We start from the raw sequence: 23949 nt of genomic DNA on the forward strand, positions 1-23949 counted from the left end.
GTTGGTTTTCAATGTTGTGCCAACCTCTGCTGCATAGCACGGTGACTCAGTTATACACACATTCTTTTCCATTATGGTTTATCACAGGATATTGAATATAGTTCCCTGTGCTATACATTAGATAATCTCATGTATTCTTAATTCTCAAGGTTTACTCACCGGTAAGTACCTTTCTTGTGTGATTTGAGCCCCTGAATTCATGCTAGAGAATTCTGCATTTTTCACTCCAAAATTCTCCCTTCCAGGCGTTAGAAATATTTTTCATAAAATAAATTTGACATATACCAAGAAATAGTTCATGTCATATGGCTTTGAAGAAGTTTTTTTAACAATATCACAAATTAAATTTGTTCTTTTAAGAGTAGGTTATAGTATACAATTTTATATAATTATATTATTGTACTCTTGGTGATATTTCAGAACTCATATGTACCCATTACATACCTGTGTGAGCCAAATCACCGTGAATCATGCTAACGGAAAGGCTTAAGGATGTTCGTAGGCTTGTAAGTAGTACATTTAATGTAAAACAAAACTGACTTCCTAGAACCATTTGAGACAAGGGATATGTATGAGCGCCTTTAGCCAAAAGGCAAAAATATCTTGGCCAGTGACAGTTGGTACATGTTTAATGGTCTTTTGATCCAGATGTTGGGCTGACAGGTGATAACTGAGGTGAGGGATAGCCAAGACTTAGACATGCAAGTCACTTCTTGTGATTTGGGAAAGAGTGAACAAAATGTAATGTGACTAATGGTTTTCAGTATTTACTGTGTCTAATACGGAGAAGTTTATATAGAAGAAAAGGGTTTTATGGTTTGACCTTTTAAAAAAATTGTTTTCCTTTCTGCCTTTACATTTCAATTCTTAAAAATATAAATATGTATAATTGATCGTTAAAATATCTTAAAAACATTATGAATCTGTGGCATGTCTGAATCCTTCCATGTGATTGTCATTTCCATTTTTAGAAAAGTAAATTGGCTGATCTCTTATAGCTGTTTGCTATTGCCAGGTGTTTGCTAGAAAATAAAAACAAAATAACAAAATTTGAGTAGGAATAAAGGAACTGTAGCATGCGCATAGGTGGAAAAAGACGCCATAGGGCCATCTTTGGCAATTCAAGGCCAGTAAAAAGACCAAGTTCCCGTATCTAGGATGCTTTTCCCTGTCCAAACCCAGGATTCCATGACTTTCCTGTACTTCCTTTCCTCTCATCCCTGACATGGACGGTTTGTATCCACACCCTCAGGAGAACATTGTGCAGTGAGAGCCATTGCTGTGGCTCAGCACGCCTTGGGACCTAGGCCCCTTCCGACATTAACCCGGTGGTTATTCTCTGTACTTATCTCAGTCTCAGTGTCATCATCCTGCTAAAGATAAGACCTACCTTCTAAGGTGGTTTTGAGGAACTCAGATCATATGGGTGACGCTTGTGGTACAGCCCACAATATGTGGTCCATAAAGGTTGGCTGGTATGGTTATTTTCATACAGACTAGCTACTGTCTTCCCCCCCACCAGCCGACGTTTCCCCATCACCTACTGAAGCTACCACCGGCTTCCTGGGGCACGGTAAGGAATAGGTGTGGTTCAAAGCATGGTTTGGGGCTCTCTGGGGCTAAAACATGTGTGCTGGGTGGCAGTGGTGGGCAGGGATGGGGTATGGAGTTTCGCTCAGACATTCACATGGATGGAATATTCATCAGGCTGGAGCTTGTAGACTGCCCGTTGTGGTCCTTTAACGATCTCACCAGTCAAATTCCAAATCCTTGCAAAAGCTGAGACTTTATCTTACAACTTTGTCTTCACCAGAGCGGAGAGCCCTGTGCTCAGCCCTAAGTAACAGGTGTTTGGTCATCCGTTTCAACCAAACCTTTCTTTGTGACCCTAAACCACAAGTCTCCCTTCCACCTGTGTGAGAAAGATAGCAGCCATGTGATATTGGAAAGAAAGAATTCTAATGACTGTTCTGGAAACCAGACACAGAGGCATGTCTGCTGTCAGTCACTGGTTGAAATACTTTTTCTAGAAATGTTTTCAAACACAGGCAGTACATTAAAGTAAATTTTCTTGTATCGGAAGTGTTCAGTTTGTGTAAGATCTTGTGCCACATTGCTTAGAAAGAGCCTTAGTTGTGTTTCCTTTAAATGAGTAAGCTTGCAGAATAGATTTTTAATTCTTAGGTTTAAAATAGGCAATTGACTATCCATTGCTAAACTTTATTTAAAATAACTTCTCTCTTGTGTCCATAAAATTTCTTTTAACCAGAAACAAAAGTAAATTAGTAAATAAATAAAATTTTACTTGTCTGAAATTCAGCACTAATGATTCACAATGACCAAGGGAAAAAAAAAATTAACACTCAGAATGGTGATATATTTCAAGTTTTGAAAGAAAGCTGACAATAGAGATTCTTCTTAGTGCTCAGGAGATAAAAATATCATACCTTGTTTTAAGTTGAGTCAAGTATTAGAGTTATTGCTTGGAATAACCATGCCTGAGACTTCTGATATAAGAATTTTTTTAACATCTTTATTGGAGTATAATTGCTTTACAGTGTTGCATTAGTTTCTGCTGTGTAACAAAATGAATCAGCTATATGTGTACATTTCCCCATATCCCCTCCCTCTTGCGTCTCCCTCCCACCTTCCCTATCCTACCCCTGTAGGTGGTCACAAAGCACCGAGCTGACCTCCCTGTGCGATGCAGCTGCTTCCCACTATCTATTTTACATTCTGTAGTGTATATATGTCCATGCCACTCTCTCACTTCGTCACAGCTTACTATTCCCCCTCCCCGTGTCCTCAAGTCCACTCTCTATGTCTGCGTCTTTATTCCTGTCCTGCCCCTAGGTTCATCAGAACCAATTTTTTTTTTTTTTTAGATTCCATATATATGTGTTAGCATACAGTATTTGTTTTTCTCTTTCTGACTTACTTCATTCTGTATGACAGACTCTAGGTCCATCCACCTCACTACAAATAACTCAGTTTCATTTCTTTGTACGGCTGAGTAATATTCCATTGTATATATGTGCCACATCTTCTTTATCCATTCATCTGTTGATGGACACTTGGGTTGCTTCCATGTCCTGGCTACTGTAAATAGAGCTGCAGTGAACATTTTGGTACATGACTCTTTTTGAATTATGGTTTTCTCGGGGTATATGCCCAGGAATGGGCTTGCTGGGTCATATGGTAGTTCTATTTTTAGTTTTTTAAACACCCCCCATACTGTTCTCCATAGTGGCTATATCAGTTTACATTCCCACCAACACTGCAAGAGGGTTCCCTTTTCTCCACACCCTCTCCAGCATTTACTGTTGGTAGACGTTTTGATGATGGCCATTCTGACTGGTGTGAGGTGATACCTCACTGTAGTTTTGATTTGCATTTCCTGATGATTAGTGATGATGAGCATCCTGTCACGTGTCTGTTGGCCGTCTGTATATCTTCTTTGGAGGAATGTCTGTTTGGATCTTCTGCCCATTTTTGGATTGGGTGATTTAAGATTTAATTTTTCTTTGTTTCATGACATTTTAGAATATTTAATTGACAGGCACTTAGGAGCACAGTTTGTAGCTTAAGAATGCATGTGTGATGTTAATCATACAAGATGCAGCAACTCAGGTCGATTATGTTAAACTGAGCGAATCTTCAAACCGGATATTAATTTTTTTTTGGATATTTTATTGGTAGATGCTGGCAGGTTGGTATTGAAAGCTTCATACCCATGACAATTCCCATGTTCTCATCTATATTGTTAAGTAAAATGATACTTGCATTGATCATGAAGAAATTTGTCTTCCTGGCTCTTTGTGAGAGCACCTGCCGTTACTGATCAGTGAGCTACACAACCACAAGAAGAGTCTTTGGGGAGAAACAGCGTGCTAGATGGCATGAGAGCTGAGTGTCAACAATATCCTTAGTTCTCTTCAGTCTATCAAGAGTATGCCTCTACCACTTAAGGGGCATCTCTCTAAAGCCAGCACACCAGGGACCATCACACACCACATCCAGTGGCCTTTGAATGCTCTGTCTCATGGACCTCCTTCCAACAACTTTTGACTCTTATGATCTGCTCTCTTTTCCAGTCCTTTCTTGTTGGCTTCTATCACATTTATGTCTCCCGCTTCTCCAATTTCTTCTCTTCTTAAACTCATCTTTCTCCCGCCATTGCCCAAATATGAACATCCACCCTAGCTCAACCCTCAACCTCCTGCTTACATCTTCCTAGGATTGTCACTGAGAATTCATGTTGTTCCCAAGCACTCTCTTTATACAGTTGCTCCCATCTTCATCTAGCCTTCTTTAGCAAACTCTGGTCTTCGATAATTTTGCTCAGTAGTTCCATTTAAAGTAGCCTAGGGAACCCAAGCTCAGTGCGTTTAAAAGTAAACTCATCCTCCCTCTCCTTATTCTTCCTGTATCCCGTTGGACTTCCGGGATGCAGCAGGTGTAATCTGCATCTCTTGTCACTTCTCACCTTGAAAGTCTTCGTTCACTTCCCTTTTCCTATAGAACGAGCCCCAGGCTCCTTAGTCCAGAGCTCAAAAACACTCCAGGAATTGGCTCCAACTTACTTTTCTACTTTTCAGTTACACCATGTGACCTCTTCCATTACTGTTTCACAACTGTACCATAGACTGAGACTTACATACTCGCGTGTCCCCAGACAGTTCATGTGAACGAATGAAGCCAACCAGAGCAGAACTGTTGCTAAACTGGGGAGGGCACCCTGCGTAAAGAGCGCAACTCAGGTCTAAACCACGGTTGCCATCTGAGATATGGACGTGGTGTTGCCAGATCTCTGATTTTTAAATATTGTCATCTAACAGAAAACATCTTTAAGGGCAAAACAAGGCTCAAAGGCCACAGGTTTGTGACTCAGCCACAGGCACACACCCATTACCCACTCCTTTGCTTACATCCTTCACCTCTTTCTCCGCCAATTCTGCTCAGAAGTTCGGAGGTCGTCTCACACGCCACCTGTTTGGTGCAACCTTCCCTGGCCTGTGGAGTCTCTCCTTCACCCCCTGTGACATCTGTGCTTGGTGTTGCTCAGTTGCCGTGTTACCTTACTTAGTTCATCCCATGGGGATACACGTCTCAGCTCCCTTTCTCATTATGAGCCTGAAGCCACGGACCAGCGTTGTGCTTCCCTGTGTCAACCCCTAGTGCCTCAACAAATGCCTTATGTATAGTCATTCCCCAATACACAGTTTTGGTTGGCTGACTGGTAGCACTTGGAGAACTGGGAGAGGACAGACATAAATAATTTTAGGAGAATAAAGAACAGGTAGTATTTATTCCGTGCTTGATATATGCCAGATTCTTTGCCAGATGCATTAGCTGTCCTATTTAACTCAGCTACAACTCTGCTAGGTGTGGATGTGACATCCACTTCACGGCGGCTGATTTAACTAAGGCCCAGAGAGATTAGGTACTCTGCTCAAGGCTACCCAGGTAGGAATCCAGCTCTCTGACTCCCTTTGCATGCTTTACACTGTGTTCTGAGCTTCCCAGCGGACTTGGCAGATACATGAAGTGTGCCTGGACACTTGAGAGCAGCTGATTGGGGCTGGGACAGCAGGAGCTCATGGGGCCCGTCCACTCTGTAACAAGAGTGACCTGCAAACTGACCCTTTCTCTGTGTGGAGAAGATAAAAGTGCTGCTGTTAATACTCCATGCTGCTTCTAGTGCCATTTTTAAAAGGCAGCATGTGCAATTAAACTTGGCCAAGAACATAAAACCTGCTGTATGCAAATCACTCTTTCCTAAAGAAATATGGTGGGATTCCAGAACCATATTTTACAAGTTAAAATGAAAACGGATTTCATCATTGGAAGAGTGCCACGCAATCCGTATCGTAAGTTCCTGTCATTAAAGGGATGACTTTTCAGGTTTGATGTAGAAACAGCATTGAATGAATAAGCCTTTCTTGTACAACCAATATCTAAAAATAAAACTAGATCAAGATTTGACAGTTTTAGAATGGCTAAGCAAGACTCTGGTGAAATTGTAAAAGTCTGCAGGAGTTAAGTGAATTGAAAAGCTGTGGTAAACAGCTGCATTTGAGGCCATGAATACTGCTTTTTGAAATGTAAAATACACTGAGCAAGAAGCAGAGCTTGTATTGGTGGCATCGCACTTTAACCTGTGATTCATACACGAACAGTAAGTTTTTTTTTGTTTGTGCTTAATCAAATTACATGGACATTTTGGCACTGCTTCTCAAAAAATAATGGTAAGTTGTAACATTCCAGGGCCAGAAATGGGCGCTTTCACGTACAAAGCTTTTCTTGGCTCCTTGGAATAGAGGTTAAGTAGAGCATGTTTTAGAGCACCTTAAATTTCATTGCATCTCAAGTAGAAATATGGGTGAAGCAAAACTACTAACAGTACTTTAGGGGATATGACTTAGTAGAGAAATGTTGAATATTCACATTACCTTACTTAGATTAAATGGCTCCTATGGGCAATTGTCTGTCAAAACTCTTTTCATTTGCTTTCTTGGTAATTCACTTTAACTGGTGAGTGGTTTCATTACGGCAGTGCATTTTGCTGGCGAGTGTTGAAAAATAGCTGAGGTAGATTTCTCTGATTGTTTCTAAGTCACCCTATATGCATTATGATTTCTAGACTTCCGGGTTCGTTTTTATGTTTTTGTTTTTTCTTTTTTTACCTCCTCCCCCCGCAAAAAAGGCATTAAGCTTAGACCTTTTGGAAACACTTAGACCATTTTCTTTAATTTGATTAAATTTATATAACAGAAACCTTTAAAAAGAGTCTGTACCAAACCAATTACCGTTCCACCTTGACACAACTCTGGGATATTCTAGAAACACTTGTATTTTGCAGAAATAAAATGGAAGTTTTTAGTGCTTGATACACTTAAGTGACAGTGAGAAAATCTTTTAATTTATGCGTATAAGAAAAATACATTCAAGTAAAATCAAATAAAAATACATAATTCTTTTCTTATGTCTTAAAACGGTAGCAAATGAAAGGGAAAAGTTCTGTATTAATTAACATTATGGCTAATTATAGACCTGAATTTTAGAGCCATTTCTATCAAGTCTAGATTTTGACAGCATATTGATATATTTTATTTCAGGTTACATTGCTCTTAAAACTGTAATAGTATTTTCCCTCCAGTTCTGATAGGTATTGGCATGTTACTTTTATACTGCAAAGAGTAATTCCTGTATTTTAAAAAGCCACTACAAAATGTTATGTTATTTGGGGAAAGAAGAGGGGTATTCCCAAAAGGATGGATGAGTATTTTTGTCAGTGATGAGCCAAGAATTTGGGATTAGATTCAGAGATTGATTTAAAGAATAGAATTTCAAAGAAAAGTTTTTGGTACATTAATACCTAGGTATTCATTAACCTAGAAATCAAAATGAATGCATCTTTTTATTCAGAGTGTTAGTCTGTATGGCAATTATGAATGTGTTTAAATGAAAGATGTTTTTATACACAAAGGTGCTTTTCTACCTAGAGTCTTAAATTACTATTAATTAAGCAGTATATAATATAATAGATAATTATGGTGTTTTAATGTGGATGCCAGTGGATTTGCTAGTCTTTCTAAATGGCCATAGTCTTCAGGGGGTCATTTATATAGCCATTGTGGTTCTAAAAATATCTCTAAATAGCAGTGGGACAGCCTTTTTTGAAGCATGGATATTATAAAATGCACTTTTATTTGAAGTGTGTTGTTTTGATTATATCACTCGATTACTTTCATATGCGCCAAAAATAAATACCAATGTTGAAAAGGAATAAAGGAAAGCTCTTTGTATACAGAAAAATTTCAGAACAATATGGTAGTTAGAGAAAGATTTGAGTTAGGAGTATTGGGAATCTGTTCTATTCTTTGGATTTTTAGCTATTCTATTCATTAGGTTTTTAACTGGAGATGTTTTTATGTAGCATCATTGTTTTTATTTTAATTAATATTTCTGTGGCAGAGAGATAATTAGATAAATGCTGATGAATATTAAATATGGTAGTAGCTTAGGGGAAATAAGCATTTCTGGGTCAAAGCCCTCAACAAAATATTATCTTCTGTGAGCTGATTAATTGAATTGAATGCCAAATGGTTTTGCCACCATCCAGACCAAACTCTCACAGCCACTCAGTTCATTATCTAAGGCTCTTCCAGAATGGAATGAATGCTTTTGTCAAAGTTAATGGTGCTCTTTTTAATCTGAGCTACTCATGGAGGAAATCTTGATTAGAAAATACTTCCCACCTCACTAAATTAGCTACGTGTAAGAACATCCCAAAGAGTCTGAACCTGAGTGTCAGACCAAGAATTTTACATGCTGAATTGTCTGAGGTTCTCAGTGCCGTCGCCCAGTGGTTTCTGTATATTGTGGGTTCCAATCTGTAAGGGCCCATTGGAAAGCCTGAAGTCAATTCTAGGTTCTAGGCTGCTCTATGGTCCTTGCTGCCTGTATCTAACATTGAATGCAAAAAAAGACTTAATTTCCAATTAGACCAGAGAAGCTAAGGATTCTCATCAACCATGTTTAGTACAGAGATATGTTATAATTTGTGAACATAACTGTTTAGTAGCATCCCAGAGTGATAGTTTTCAAGTTGCATTCCAAAATATCCTAGGGGTTTAGACATTATGCCATTGTTGGATCTTAATTTCAACTATTTAAAAAACTGTAATGAGGGAATTCCTGGTAGTCCAGTGGTTAGGACTCCGCAGTTCCACCGCAGGGGGCATGGGTTCGATCCCTGGCCAGGGAATTAAGATCCCACAAGCCTGGAGGTGTGGCCAAAAAAAAATTAAATAAAAAATAAAACACTGTAATGAAAGAGACACAGAATTTCACATACACATTCCAGATTTTTCCCTAGGATGCCAGTGATTAACTTGTGCTGCCAGGTTCACTAGTTTGGGGGTAGATTTTACAATAAAGCTTCTTCTGCCTTTTTGTGCATAGATTGGAAACTTTCGTGAACAGGGACTCCAGTAGAGAGCTCCCAGCTCTGCTGTGCATATCCACTCACATTCAGTTGTGCAACCAGCCACATTCCCAGTTTTCCTGTACTGGGCTTAATATATGCCCAGCAAGGCCCAAGCACATCTGTTTGAGAACTTGCTTTTCCACAGAGTAATAGTGGGTTAGACCAGTGACTGTTCACATACTACAGTGTGATACAACATTATAAGTTTAGGCTTAATTTACATTTTAGGTGGCATTTGTCGAATTAATTTTTTTTAGTGATGAATACTGATCCTTATCTATTATAAAAAAAATAAATACCTTTGAAAAAAATTACCTAATACTCTTCATTAACACCTCTGGTTCATTTTAATTAAGGGCCTCTTGCCACTAGAAAGCAAGCTTTTTTGGTCAACTATTACTGTTTGCAGCCACTTACCTGTTTGGATCAGAACTGTCTTGATATTTTGCAGCATAAACAAACCATGGAAATAAATTAACCCCTGCAGTTCATGAAGGACTATAGGTGTCATTCACAACCGCTTTTTATCAGAATTTTGTATTCTTCAACACGGCCTTTTGTTTTGCATTGATAACTTTTAAAGAAACGTTGCTGGTTATTTCTAAAATTCTGGAATTTTTCTAATCTTCAGCATAGAGCTATAGAATTGTGTATTGGGCAGTTCTTTCTATTTCCACATTTGTAGTGTAAGAGAGCATCAGTGCTATTTAGGACACAAGCTCACTATTCTTACAATTTTCTACTATTTCAAATAGCTAAAAATTTGATATCCAGAATGTAAATGATATAAGAATTAAATAATATTTTTAAATGAATTTCAAGGTAAGGAGATTGGTTAAAGACTACTATGGCAAAAGGTCTACTTTGCATTCTGAGTGTAAATCTTTTCTATCATTTTTGAAATTTTATTGGAGGTCACTTTGCCCGTTCAGGAGTTCCGTATTACATGTAAGCTGGACTTTTCGAAGAACACTCAGGCAAAGAGGCAATAACAGTGGAACCTGTTTTTGTTGGTTGAAGAGGTAGAAAAGGAATTAGGAGGGAGTATGTCATGATCCATTTTACCTGCTTTCTCTTTCCTTTTTTTTTTTTTTTTTTTTGTGGTACGCGGGCCTCTCACTGTTGTGGCCTCTCGCGCCGTGGAGCACAGGCTCCGGACGCACAGGCTCAGCGGCCATGGCTCACGGGCCCAGCCGCTCCATGGCATGTGGGATCCTCCCGGACTGGGGCACGAACCCACGTCCCGTGCATCGGCAGGCGGACTCTCAACCACTGCGCCACCAAGGAAGCCCTCTCTTTCCATTTTTAACTGGACTTAGTTCTGCCTCTCTTCACAACAGTAAGAAAATCACTCACCACTTTCCCAACTTCTTACAGATGCTTTTGAGAGATACAGGTGAATGGCCTTGGAACCTGACGTGTGTCCTCTGGGTTTTATTATCCGTTGTTCTTGTCCTAGACTTAGGTAAATGGCTTTAGAAAGCCTTTATTTATTAGAACATATAAGCGTCATTCCCTGTAGGTCTGGAGTGCATACTTCAGAAATCTTATAAAATTTATTTTTAAAAGCACTTTTTTTTATGCATTGGTTTTCTATAACGTCTGTACCCAAAAATATAGATGATGTTTTAGGGAAGGAAAAAAAGGTGACAAATTTGTATGTTTAGAAAGCCTTGTAATAAAAAAAAAATCTCATTGCTTGAGGCGTTCTATGTAAGAGTTTTTAAAAATAACTTTACTAAATAATGTATCTTGTGGCTAAAATTCCCCTAACCTCACCCCTCCCACTGCCACCACCATTTGTCATATTCCTTCTGTGCACACTGTTCCAGGGCTTGGCTAAGCAGCTGCCCCTCTTATCACCGATTTGCTCACCTTGTGTTTATTTTCCTTTCTTTGCAGAGACCCTCCTTGATGACTTCCTTCTCACGTACACGGTCTTCATGACAACTGACGACTTGTGCCAGGCGCTGTTGAGGCAATATCCTTCATTAACTTCAGGATGCTGTGTCGGCTTCCTCTCAGACAGATGTCTCACATTAGGAATTAACTGCCTTTCTTCATTTACTCAACCCCTCAGTAGAGTGTGGCTGTGTTAAATATTCATGTCATGATAGCCAAGGCAAAAGATGAAATGAAACAGACCAGGCAGGGGGATCTGGAAATGAATGCAGAGCCGCTGTTTTCACGTTCTACGTCGTGGGTAAATTGTGCTGTCGATATTATGTTTTCTTCAAACCTACGTCTCAAGACTTTAGAATCTGGAAATGAATTTGGCCTGCTGGGTAAACACCAGAGTCAAGAGGTTGAGTGGATTGGCAATAACTGAACTTAGAAGACAATCAGTCAGTGCCAGACCATGTGATAGGAAAACATACATATGTGATAGTGTGTTTCTGGGCAAGTATCCCGGGGGAGACAAGGATTCCCCACTTGGGAGGTCTTATCCCCGTAGTCAAATGTCATCGTTTCAGAGCTTTGTTAGGGCATGCTCTCTTAGGGTGATGGATGTGATTAGAAGGTTGATGACCAGTTAAGGAGGCTTTAGGATTGCATACACTAACAAGAAGAGATGCAACAGATCAAAGGCTGGAAAGCCACGCCCAGGAAAGGCACTCAGAGTTTCTGAACGAGTGTCTTGCCTCACAATGTTTAAGGAAGAGTTTTTTCTTTATCATTAGTCAAGCCATGATAGTTACAGGAAAAGAGGAAAACAACATTTGCATAAGTGGAAATAATGTAAGATAAATCTTTATATTATGCCTTTCAAGAGAAAAACTAGAAGAAATAGATACTTTAATAGATTCTTTTTGTGTTTGCTTGAGTTTGTTTCACAGGTAGAAATCAAAGAAATCAGATGTCCTTGATGTACTTTTTTTTTTTCCTGAGTTAGTTGCTTTAATTTTATGGTGACATAACAAGGATTATAAGTATTTTTTCTCCAGATATAGCCATTCTAAAATGTTCAGGGTTAGCTATTACTTTTCTCTGCTATTTTATTTTTTTATTGAAGCATATTTGATTTACAATGTTGTGTTAATTTCTGCTGTACAGCAAAGTGATTCCGTTTTATATATATATATATATGTATAGTAGTATTCCATTGTGTATATACGTACCACATCATTTTTATCCATTCAGTCCTTGATGTCCTTTTGCAGGTTGGGGAGACAGTGACTGAATTATGTTTTAAAATAGTTACAAAGCCTGATACAGAATTGATTCCTATTTTACAATTATATATCAACATTAAAGAATACAGAATCCTGTCCAGTAACCCCAAAACCTACCTGCGTTTGGTATCATAGCATTTTCTATTTCTAGTTAACTTTTCAGTGTGTCCAAGATACTCAGAGTGGGGGGCAAAAATGCTAGGTTGTTTTGGAAAGCACCAAGCTTCTGTCTCATTCCTAAGGCTTTAAGCATGTTGCCTTTGAGGTTGTTATTTTTATATAATTTTAACAGCATAGTTAATACATAGTCATTGTATACAAATTGGGAAATGCTTATAAGTATAATAAAAATAATTCATGTTCTCTGAAATCTCATTACCTTAAGAAGCCACTGTTAACTATCAGTATATATCTTTCCAGGTAATGAATATATAAATAAGCATAGTTAATAGAAATGGGTGATCCTAACGTATACTTTTCTTACTTGCTTTCCTACTTAACAGTATACTGTGAATGTCCTGTGTCAGTAAATATAGTGCTGGACCATCAGTTTTATGGCTATAGAAAAGCCCTTTAAATGGATATGCAGTAATTTATTTAACTGTCCTCAATGGTTGAAGCATTTAGGTTATTCCTATTTAATATTTTTTTTCCCTTACAGTGAAAATGAAAATTAGCAGCCCTTTTTTACTTACATTTGCACACTTATCCATTTCTTTTTTTTTTTTCACATAAATTCCTAGGGTGAGCATTTGAATCATATCACAAATTATGCTCCAGAAATCTGTGCTCATTTGGCGCTACTTTAGAATGTGAATTTCTGATGATCAAAGTATATCTGGCCCAGTTCTGATCTAACTTTTATGGAAACAGTGTCCACCTATGTAGTGAGGCCAGATCTCTTGGAGCCCCTTAATCTCTTGTGATTAATGGGCCACCTAGGGTCTCTTGGAGGTGGCATTAACCCATGCTGACTGTGGAGCTATGTCAGCAGCTGTCAGTTCTGCCGTCCAGTCTTTATCCTCACGGCCTGCCACCATGTTATGTGAATCGTTTTCCTGGGCTTACCCTCTTCAGTGCACACCTTTTACTCTCCCTACACATATTCTTTTCTTCCTGCATATTCAGGTACTTGTAGATTTTTTGGAAAATGTGCCTTAGCATAGTTTGTGAAAGCAAGAATAAACGGATCCCTTCACATTTTTTACTTGCAACAATGTAATTTCCTTAACCATTTGCACCTATTCTGCTAAGAAGTATCAAGGCAAAGAAGAAAACTCAGATGTTCCTTGTCGGAAACGGAAGGTCTTGCATCTTGTTTCCCAGTGGATTGCTCTGTACAAAGACTGGTTACATGAAGATGAACATTCAAAAATGTTTTTAAAGGTAATGTAAAACATCCAGTTATTGAGTAATTCCTTTATGCCAAATGACTCATTTCAAAAATCTCATTCGTGGACTTCCCTGGTGGCGCGGTGGGTGGAGAGTCAGCCTGCCGATGCAGGGGACACGGGTTCGTGCCCCGGTCCGGGAAGATCCCACATGCTGCGGAGCGGCTGGGCCCACGAGCCATGACCGCTGAGCCTGCGTGTCCGGAGCCTGTGCTCTGCAACGGGAGAGGCCACAACGGTGAGAGGCCTGCGTACTGCAAAAAAACACAAAAACAAAAACAAAAATCTCATTCGTAGGTTACAGTCATCTAACTTGTTTGTAATATTGAAGTTATGATTCAAAGTATTCATTGGTTTTGACCTCTGAAGCCTGATATTCCTTACATAGAAGAAGGCAAGTTTTATCATCACTCATTTAAGGTTATTTATTTTATATAAGTCATGGGAATTTTGACTGCAAATGAAATAATTAAGGAACGTAAAATAAAAGATACTTTAAAACTTGATACTGTTTAATATGTTGAAATGTATTATAACTTTAAACTAACAATTCCCATATCTACAATAATGTGATAAAACATTTATCATTTAAAACCTATAGTGACAATGGATACATTATGAAACCTTTTCAGGACCTGGTATATTTTGAGACATTAGAGCAATAATAACCTATAAAATAGATACTAACCTAGATTTATATTTGAAATTGGATAAGCTGATATATGTGTCTAATCGTTAGTAGGCTGCAGTATCTTTTCAATACCGATGATTCTCTGGAGATGGCTTGTAAACAGTTGGATTCTTTTGGCCACCAAAACCGTATTAGCTGTGCAAGTTAACACAGAGAAGGGGTACAGTGGAATTTGAGCAGGGAAGAGTTCTATTTCAGAATAGGCAAGTATCTAAACTGATTTTGCCTTTCATGAAGGAAATCACTTTGATTTCAAAATTCAGATATCACTTAGACATCCAGTTAAAAACTGCTTTAAATCAAGTCTCTGACTAAGCTAGTGTTATTTTCAAAACAACTGGGTAGGGCTTCCCTGGTGGCGCAGTGGTTGAGAGTCCGCCTGCCGATGCAGGGGACACGGGTTCGTGTCCCGGTCCGGGAAGATCCCACATGCCACAGAGCGGCTAGGCCCGTGAGCCATGGCCACTGAGCCTGTATGTCCAGAGCCTGTGCGCCACAACGGCAGAGGCCACAACAGTAAGAAGCCCGCGTACCGCAAAAGAAAAAAAAAAAAACTGGGTAGTTTAATTCAATGGGTTTTTTCACTCCCAAATGGTTATGTGGATAGTATTTCTAAAAATTTAGAACAGGCATGGAAATTTTGAGTAGCCAGCCAGAGATTTCTTAAGTTTCCCCCATTCCCTACCTATAGCCTGTAAAAGCTTCCACAGAGCCACACCAGTTGAGCAAGGGGCTAGGAGGTGGAATCCCACTCAGGATCTCATTGGTACCTGGTTTAACCCCCAGCATTGTTCTGGATTCCACTTATTTCCCTGAGCAGGTTAACCACTCTGTGAATCTTAATCCTTACAAAATAGGCATCAAACCAATTAAGCTGAAATTTTCTTTTTCCCCTAGACCATATACAGAAATGTACTGGATGATGTATATGAATACCCAATACTTGAAAAAGAACTGAAAGAATTTCAAAAGATACTTGGAATGCACCGTCGTCAGTAAGTAATTTTCTTCATCACAGTTAGTAAAAGAAAGCAGCACATGTGATAGAATTGGGGGTGTCTCATATGTATCATTTGGAACATTTTGAATCTGAGATTTATCTTGATTCCTTAGGTTCTCTAGTAGTAAATATTTGTTTTTATATCTCAAGATGAATGAACACTAGATCAAGCTTATTGGCTATTTTTTTTTAACCCTGTGTGGTATGGTAGAAACAAACTGCGCCATGACAGTCTGGGTACATTAAGAACAATTATCTAATAAATTATTATTTAGTTTTAAAAGTGTAAGTATTTAACTTGTCATTTGGGGGAGCTCATAGCTATCTCTAATGAATAGGAAAAACGTTTTATAAATAGGTCCCAGCAAGTCATGGTGCATTTTTAAAGTTCAGTTTTATGGATTCCCTGAAGTTTCTTTATCAATTCAGAAAACTTAAAGGAAAGCATTTATTCAGTGACTTTTGTCATATCCAAGGTGTATCACTGAGGTGTCTATCATTAGTCTTTCATATTGCTAATACCTAACTTTACTCTGATTTACCACTAACTCTTCTTATTAATTTTGGTAAATGAAAACATCAAGTCATTATTCAGTTTTCAGATGTAGCTGCAAAGTTAATCTGAAGGGAAAAATTGTTCTCTGATTTACAATGTAGTTTCTAGTTTTTAAACATAAAACACGTCTGTTGTCAAGTTGTGAAAAACTCCTATTAAGATTTCAGCAGTCACAAATGCACTTCTCACAGAAAATGTTAATTCAGGCCTTTCAGATTATCGATTTGAGATTTAAAGCCTGACTTAATTTTAGTAAAGGGAGATCCTATTTAGTAAAGGCTATATAAAGAATTTTAGGATGCAAACAAATTATGTATAAACCTTAGTCCCAATCAGGAAAATCACACATTTAGAAATTCAGAAATGAGGGGCAGGGTGTTAGAAATGAATGTTGTGAATTTTGGTGGTCGTCTTTTGTCACAGTCTACACTGTAATAAATTTCGGTAGCCTAAGACTAGTAAGAAAATATGAACAAACGAAGCAAAAAAGAAAAAGAAAGAAACCCTTTACATCAGAATAATCCCCTACATGGAAGTTGATCTATGCTGTAAGGCAGGCCTTCTTACAGTTGGGAAAATTTAATTCTGGTTTAGTACACATTTAAATGCATTAAATAAATAAATGGAATTTAATACATTCCATTTTAAAACTTACATAAAACTGGGAAATAAAAGATTTAAGTAAGAAAATTGTCTAAGACATGATTCTTGCGTCTTTGGTACAAGGTGATGAAGTATCTCTAGATTCTGGAATAAGATTTGAGCTGGGGACCAGCAGAAGATCCCCCAGTTCCACCACACATAGAAACATCCTGGAAAAGATCTGTCTTGGCTGACTTGTTTAGCTATCTAAAGAAGAATAATTTCACCGAAAATCTAGCCAAATATGAGAAAACTACCGAGGGGTTGAGTAAATGAAGAAAGGCAGTTATGAGAAAACTTTATTTCTGTGGAAATAAATCCAGTTCTTTCCTCAATGCTCAGCTTCTATGGGTAGAAAGCAAAATATACCTGTTGAATAAATAGCTTCTTTTCTTCCTGGTTCACTGGAAATCCAGAGCCCAGTGTCAAGTGTGTTACGCATAGTAAACTAATGAACACTGTGTGTTTTATCTTTTTGAAAAGCAAAAGCCTCTGCCCGCTGCCTGAAAAGGAGTCTCTGTGACAATCACTACACTATTCTGGGTTTGAGACAAAGACTGATGTCTTGTCCTTTTCCTTTCAGCACTGTAGATGAATATTCACCACAAAGGAAGGTAAGGCAGCGCCTTCTGTCTGAAACGGGGTGATCTGGTTTGGAGGCCTGGCCTTGGCCCACTTGGTATTTCTTCATAATTAATGAACGCTGCCTGTAGCAGAGGAGGGCCAGGTGGGGAGCCGGGGGCTGCACCTTGCCTCCCCACTCCTACCTCACCTAGCTTTTCCTGTGCTTGTGCAGATTCAGTTTCAGCCAGGTGCCCTAGACTTTATGACATTCTGAATTTTTGTGGTGCGTTTTGGAGTCTCAGAGTTTCCCCAACGTCCCCAGAATGATATAAGTTTGATTTTTAGTCATTGATATAAAGATAGAAAACCGTCTATGCAAGACTCTTGCCTGCAAGAGTAAGGAAGTCTTGTAAGAAGAAGATTGGAACCCTTCAACCCAACAGAAAGAGAGATGGTAGCCAGAATGAATGTGCTTCCTCTTCAACTTGAGGGGGGGAAATGCTAAATGAGATGTCAGGCACAACTTTTGTAGGAGCTGATACATCAGGTGATGGATAGTCATAATGAGTCACGTACCTGTTTCTCTTAAGCAAGTCATTGCACTACAGCAGAAGTATGAAACTATCTCGACGTGGCTTTATCCAAAAGCAAGGTTGCTGTTGGGATGGGGAAACCATGTCTTTCTCGGGAGACGAAGCTATGGATGTTTGTAGTAGCGAGTGTTAAAAATCACGCCCATATTCTCCGGCATGTTGCAGAGAATCATTTGGGGGGCTTTTTCCCTATGCCAAGGTCTATCATGTTGCTCAGACTCTCCACCTCCACATGCATTAATTGAGGCAGCTCCCAGCTTATTCATCAAAGATTAGATGGGTGGATTTCATATTAAAAAAAAAAATTGGCACGCTCTTTTGGAACATGTTGCAAACAGCTCTGGTTTTCCAAAGGGCAGCAATACATTCATTCATTGTTCTTGTTCTCCCTTCTTGCAGAATAAAGCCCTTTTCCACCAATTCAGTCTTAAGGAGAACTGGCTCCAGCATAGAGGAACTGTGACGGAAACAGAGGAAAGTGAGTATGGTTTGAACAAGGCTCTGGGGCAGGTGGAGTAGCAGCTAATCACCATCGTTTTCCAACTTTAACACATCAGCCTGCCTTTAACCCTTTCTAGCTGCCACACCCCTAAGACACGCATGTTAGCATCTTCTCTTGCTGTGGGCGTTACAGTTTCTTTATCACAGAGTGCTGCCCCAGGTAGGGAAAGGAGACTGCAAAGAGCCCCCTGCGTTCTTGGGGAGATGTGCAAAATGGACTGGAAAGGCAACCTTTCCCCTTAGCTGCCTTCTCCTCTGCTGTCAGCCCATCGCCTGTGACTCACTGGAAAGTCCCCTAAAGCCACCGTGCAGGGCTTTGGCTGAGTCAGTCCCTGAGATTTAGAGAAGAAAATCTTGGAGAAAATAATGAAAGGAAGGACGTGCAGTCGAAACTCCTCCAAGGCAAGGCTCTGCCGGGCAGTGCCACACGTCCAGTGTGTCCTCAATCAGTGCTGCTGGCAAAAGGGCTCGTGACCCACCCTGAAGAGGGCTGCTCCATCAGTGCAGGGGAGACACCTTTGTAGCACTCTGAAAGTGCTGATGTGCTTTTTTTAAAAAAAATTAATTAAGTTATTTATTTATTTTTCTCTGTGTTGGCTCTTCGTTGCTGCACGCAGGCTTTTCTCTAGTTGCGGCGAGCGGGGGCTACTGTTTGTTGTGATGCAAGGGCTTCTCATTGCGGTGGCTTTTCTTGTTGTGGAGCACGGGCTCTAGGCGCACGGGCTTCAGTAGTTGCAGCAGGCAGGCTCAGTAGTTGCGGCTCGCGGGCTCTAGAGCACAGGCTCAGTAGTTGTGGCACATGGCCTTAGTTGCCCTACGGCGTGTGGGATCTTCCCGGACCAGGGATGGAACCCACGTCCCCTGCATTGGCAGGCGGATTCTTAACCACTGGTCCACCAGAGAAGCCCTTGGCGTGCTTTGCTACATTACTGTTTTATAACGGAACTGGAAATGGTTTCCTCCTGTTTAGATAAAGGTTGAGTCAAGGGCAGAGCTGGGAAACACAGCAATTCAAATGTGCATGCTATTGTGACTTGGAGACTTTCTCTTTTAATTCGCCTTTCCCGACAGCGCTGAAATTTTAGGTGTGGACGTTGAATATTTATTCAACTTATTGAATGTTTAAACAACAAAATGTCACGGGATACCTCTTCTGTTCCATTGTTTGTGTATAACCAAACATGATGGCACTCGCTGGGTCATAAGTGTCACCTGTACCAAGTGGAGGAACAAATGGAATGACCTTACCTCCTCATCTCTCAGTTGCTGACCTTCCTTTCCCATTTGTCTTACAATTAATTGTATAATTTTCCAAGCTGAGTTTCAAAGAGTCTGAGTATTTCAAGACCTCCCCCCTCCTCTTTTTGTTTATCATCTTACTGAGCAGGCTGTAAACTTTCCTCACATTTAGTCATTTGTAGACTGCAGCTTTGCCTTGCTCCAAAATTCCGTCTTTTTGTGGAAGGAAAAAAACATTTTGTCTCACACAAGTCTGTTGACAACACATAAAACAGCTATTTGTTAGATGCTATGGTTTTAGTGACACACCCAACCAAACCCAAAACAAAATACTGTCAGTGCCTCTTGGTGGCGTGTTTACTTTGAGGTTTGTACTAGTAAACCCCTAGTTTGTCTTTTGCTTCATTTGCATTTCTGTGCAAACATTCCTGGGTTTATTTCTGTGGTGCCATTTAAATTGCATATGAAATTTCTCTAGAACCTGCACTACCCATTTTTTTTTTTTCAATCTAGAAGAGAAGAATAAGTATATTATTGTCCTTCTGTCTTTAGTAAAGAAGCTGGTGTTTTATACATTCAGAATGGCTGATACAAGAGACAAATAACGTGTCAGTTATTTCCATTGCTACAGTTTCTGCTATTAAATCATAAAGAAACATTTTTTCCAGGGCCCATTCACCCTGATAGTGATAATGTCCTAGTAATAATGATTAGTACCACAGACAAGAAAAAGGAAATTAAAAAGGCTGGAAACGTGACCTCCATTTGAAAACTAAACTCACTACCACCTTGATATGGGTGGAGGGACGGCACGGGGAGGTTCATTCTTATACGAGCAGGAAGGCTGAAGCCAAAAACCATAGCAAGTGACAGATTTTTTAGATAAGCTTATGAGAATTCAAATAACAAAATGTGGTGGTCTTTACTGAGGCGCTGTGCCTGTCCAGAGGTGAAGTGTAAAACAGAAATGTTAGACGCTTTAATAGACTGCTTTGGGAGATCACAGTAACCCTCACAGAAGGGACTCCGAGGTCTAGTCCCTGTTGCACAGATCCCACTGTGTTGTGGCCAGGCTGCCTCTACCCTCAGCAGACGCTTTTGCATGGTGTGGGTCTCTCACTACAGTATGGGATGCTTAAGCGCTACTCCACCTTGCTCAGCAGCTTTATCACGTCTCCGTCTCACGTGTGTGCAAGCTCGCATTGCAGTGCCCTCAGGCACCCGTGTGCCTGTGTATGTAAATCTAGCCGTGTCTGCTCTGTACTACAGGGAATAGTGTGGCGGGTGCCTTGATTTGGGTGAAACGTCTGTACCTCATGGCCACAGCTGTTCTCTGCCTACTCACAGTTCTTTCACCTCATGCAGTTTTCTGTCACGTGTATATCACGGAGCACTCCTATGTCAGCGTGAAGGCAAAAGTTTCCAGTACAGCCCAAGAGATCCTGAGAGTTGTGGCGGAAAAGATCCAGCATGCGGAAGAGGATCTGGCTCTGGTAGCCGTCACATTCTCTGGGGGTAAATTATTTTCTGTCTTTGAATATTAATCTTTCACTGGATTGCCTCCAGAAGGAGAGAGTTGACATTTTTATGGAGTAGACGTGCAGCATGTCCCTTCTGGGTCTGCAGCTGGATGAGCACTCTAACAAGAAGAAGCCACCTACCAGAGGTGTTTCCATGACAACAGTTGGGTACCGTTGGATGCTGAATTTCCTCCCCAAGAGCTGAGCAGAGAGGCGCGCCAGTGTTTTGAAATATATTATAAAGCTTTACATATTTTGTACTCTAGATAAGCCTTCTGTTTTCATATTTAAATTAACTTGGGAAATTGCTAAAGGATGAAATTACTTTCCGAAGAAAAAAGAAAGGCAGCCTTGAACTAGTCTTTTTGCTGGCTGACAGTTTAATACTTAAAGACTCCCCGTTGAAGGAAATAAAAACTGTACAATAAGCCGAAAGCTCACAGGCAGTGTTCCTTCAGGCAGATGTGGGGAGGGAGCCCTGGTTATAGTTTTTGCCTCTGTTGGGCCTTATTTATCCTCAGAGAATGGTTTATTGTCTGTTTTGAATAAGATCACACAGATTACAAGCTGATACTATTGATCTGTGTGACCCGAACAGACCCCTGCGTTTTCACTGGAGCCTGTCAGATCTCAGTGTCACTGGCCTCCTTTTTTGGCTTACGATCTTTATTTAATATCTTATTAACCCTGAGAAAAATACAAAGAAAGTGACTTAGTCCCAGTAGTTGAAAAATGGGAGTACTGTGTAAACTAATCAGCCAGAGATGGGGCGGGCCGGGGAGGGGGGAGCAGATAAAGGGCATTCCTGTTTACCCTTTGTTACCATTCTAGAGTCAGGAGAAGAAGATCAGAATGTATTGTACTTGATGCGAAAGCATTATGGGATGGAGCATTGCCTCTTTCGCTTTGTTACTCAGAGGCAGGTAAAATGGGCCTACAGGCTAGTTGATTACATATTCAAACAAATACAGCCCATCTCCCCTGTCCTAGTTAAGTGAGGCACTCCTTCCTCTCCCTGGGCGTTGTGCCTCCCATCAAAACATTCTCTAAAGAAAAAGAGCAAAAATTTCAGAAACATGTGGACTACATGAATTTTAATCAGGGAGTAGTTGAATGTTTAATAAAATATATTAGGTATTCCAGATAAATATGATATTTGTATATTAATTTTAAGTGACCAAAGATATTAAATGATTCTAAACAGTATTAAGCTTCATCAAAATCAGCATTTGCCTCTCAAGGCAATACCATAACAGAAAGTAATCATTGGGTCTCCATGCAGACAGAAGGTGCTGGAGAAAGAAGGACCCTGAGAGAACCTGGTGGCACAGCTGAGACCCACACCCCCTTGGAGGCCGACTCAGAGTCGGCCCAGGGCCACACGTGAATCTGGGAATTAATGAGTGGGTCTTTTACTACCCGATATCTATTTGATGGCTGTGAAATCCGATTTTTACACCCTATTAGATTCATCTGTCGTTCTAATGTGTATAGACTCATAGCGAATCATAACTAGCAATATCAGTTTATCTCTTGAATTATCTCACAGGTTTGGAAATATGCCGTCACTTTCCATCAATTAGTAGTTTTGTCTGTTAAGAACCTTTCTGCCTGCTGCTTCATATCCCCCAAGCAATAATGTTCTTATGAAGAAAAAAAGCCCACAGAGCTTAATGTATTCCTTGCTCTAGTTACGTAATTTTTAATAAATGTTTTAAATGCTACATCAAAGTGAAATGACAGTGAGATCTACAGTTATTTTCTTTTTGTTAAAAAAAGTTTAGAGATATTGGCCATGTTGTAGGTTTTGTGGACTTTTCTAAAAGGACTGGTATTATTACCCTCACAGCTTTCACTAGGTTTCCAGCTGTTTTGTACCCAAGTTAGGTATATATATGTATGTAGTGGCAGAAACCTACCCAGTTACTCAGAGCTTAAAATCCTTTCATCGTTCATGGTGTAGTGACAAATCTGAAAGTAAGAAAAACACTTCTTAGCAAATGGAAAAATTACTGTCTGAAAGCCATGGCATTTGCAGAATGCAAATTCCATAGCAAATGCAGAATGGCTCTTACGAAGTCAGATTTAAGGTATATATGGGCACACAGAGGGTTGCAAGAAATTGTAGCTAAAGAGGGAGGAGATAGAAGAACGTCAGAGCCCGGCCATGTGGGACCATTTACTGCCGACGTCAACGGCCCGACATGACAAATACTACTTATCTTTGCAATGCTGGGCCATAAAGAATGTATTCGAGTATCATTTGTGTACTCTGTATCAAACAGAAATGTTCAAAACAAAATCTGGCGCTTGAACTGATTATCTAGAAAAAGAGATGTGGCATATGGTATTTCCAACCATGCTGGGTAACTGGAGGGCTACCTTAGGAGAGGCTGATTATGTCACAGTGGAATAAAGTTGAGTATCACTTTGGTCGATTCCCATCTGCATCTTGTAGGTGGAGGGAGGACGTTTTTCTATGAGAAGCCTATTATGTTATATAAGAGTCCAACTATGGTAGAAAAATGGCCAAAGGACAGGAACAATAGGGGAATAGAATAGAAGTAGAATAGATGAAAAAAAAAAATAGATGAAAATATTCACCTTTACTAGTAGTCAAGAAATGCAAAGTAAACCGAGAATCTATTTTTGATTTTAGCAAAACAGTAAACTTATTCAAAAGAATGGTGAGCGTTGGTGGGTGTAAGAATTAGAAAGCAGTTTGGCAGCTTGTATCAGAAACTTTAAAAATGTTCCTTCGCTTTGACCTAGGAATTCCACTACTGGGAATCTATCTTAAGAAAATCATCTATAAGCAGCCAAAGATCTATGCACAAAGATGTTGACTTTGGCAGTATATATATGGCTGCTGTAATAATAGATCCCATTTATCAAACCCCTGTTATGTGCTGGTCCCTGTGCTAGTATTTAGCATGGTTCTTGCCATCTAATTTATATGACCAAAAAAAACTGGAAACCATTAAATGTTCAACAACAGAGGAAAGATTAAATGATGGCATAATAGACAGTTATATAACCAATTACACATGACATGACATTATAAATAATTTTGACAAGTGGGTAAGT

The 23949-nt window shown here is 39.7% G+C and overlaps 1 protein-coding gene across 1 annotated transcript in view; it reads left to right on the top strand.

Moving 5' to 3' along the window:
• RAPGEF5 (Rap guanine nucleotide exchange factor 5) overlaps positions 1-23949 on the top strand; it is a 215333-nt gene that overhangs the window by 160337 nt on the left and 31047 nt on the right. The window contains exons 12-17 of the mRNA XM_065883983.1: positions 10895-10973; positions 13407-13551; positions 15145-15242; positions 17029-17059; positions 18002-18080; positions 20708-20857. Coding sequence (XP_065740055.1) covers positions 10895-10973; positions 13407-13551; positions 15145-15242; positions 17029-17059; positions 18002-18080; positions 20708-20857 — 582 coding nt within the window. The remainder of the gene's footprint in view (positions 1-10894; positions 10974-13406; positions 13552-15144; positions 15243-17028; positions 17060-18001; positions 18081-20707; positions 20858-23949) is intronic.

Source organism: Phocoena phocoena, chromosome 9 (assembly GCF_963924675.1).
Source record: "Phocoena phocoena chromosome 9, mPhoPho1.1, whole genome shotgun sequence".
NCBI classification, from domain to species: domain Eukaryota; kingdom Metazoa; phylum Chordata; class Mammalia; order Artiodactyla; family Phocoenidae; genus Phocoena; species Phocoena phocoena.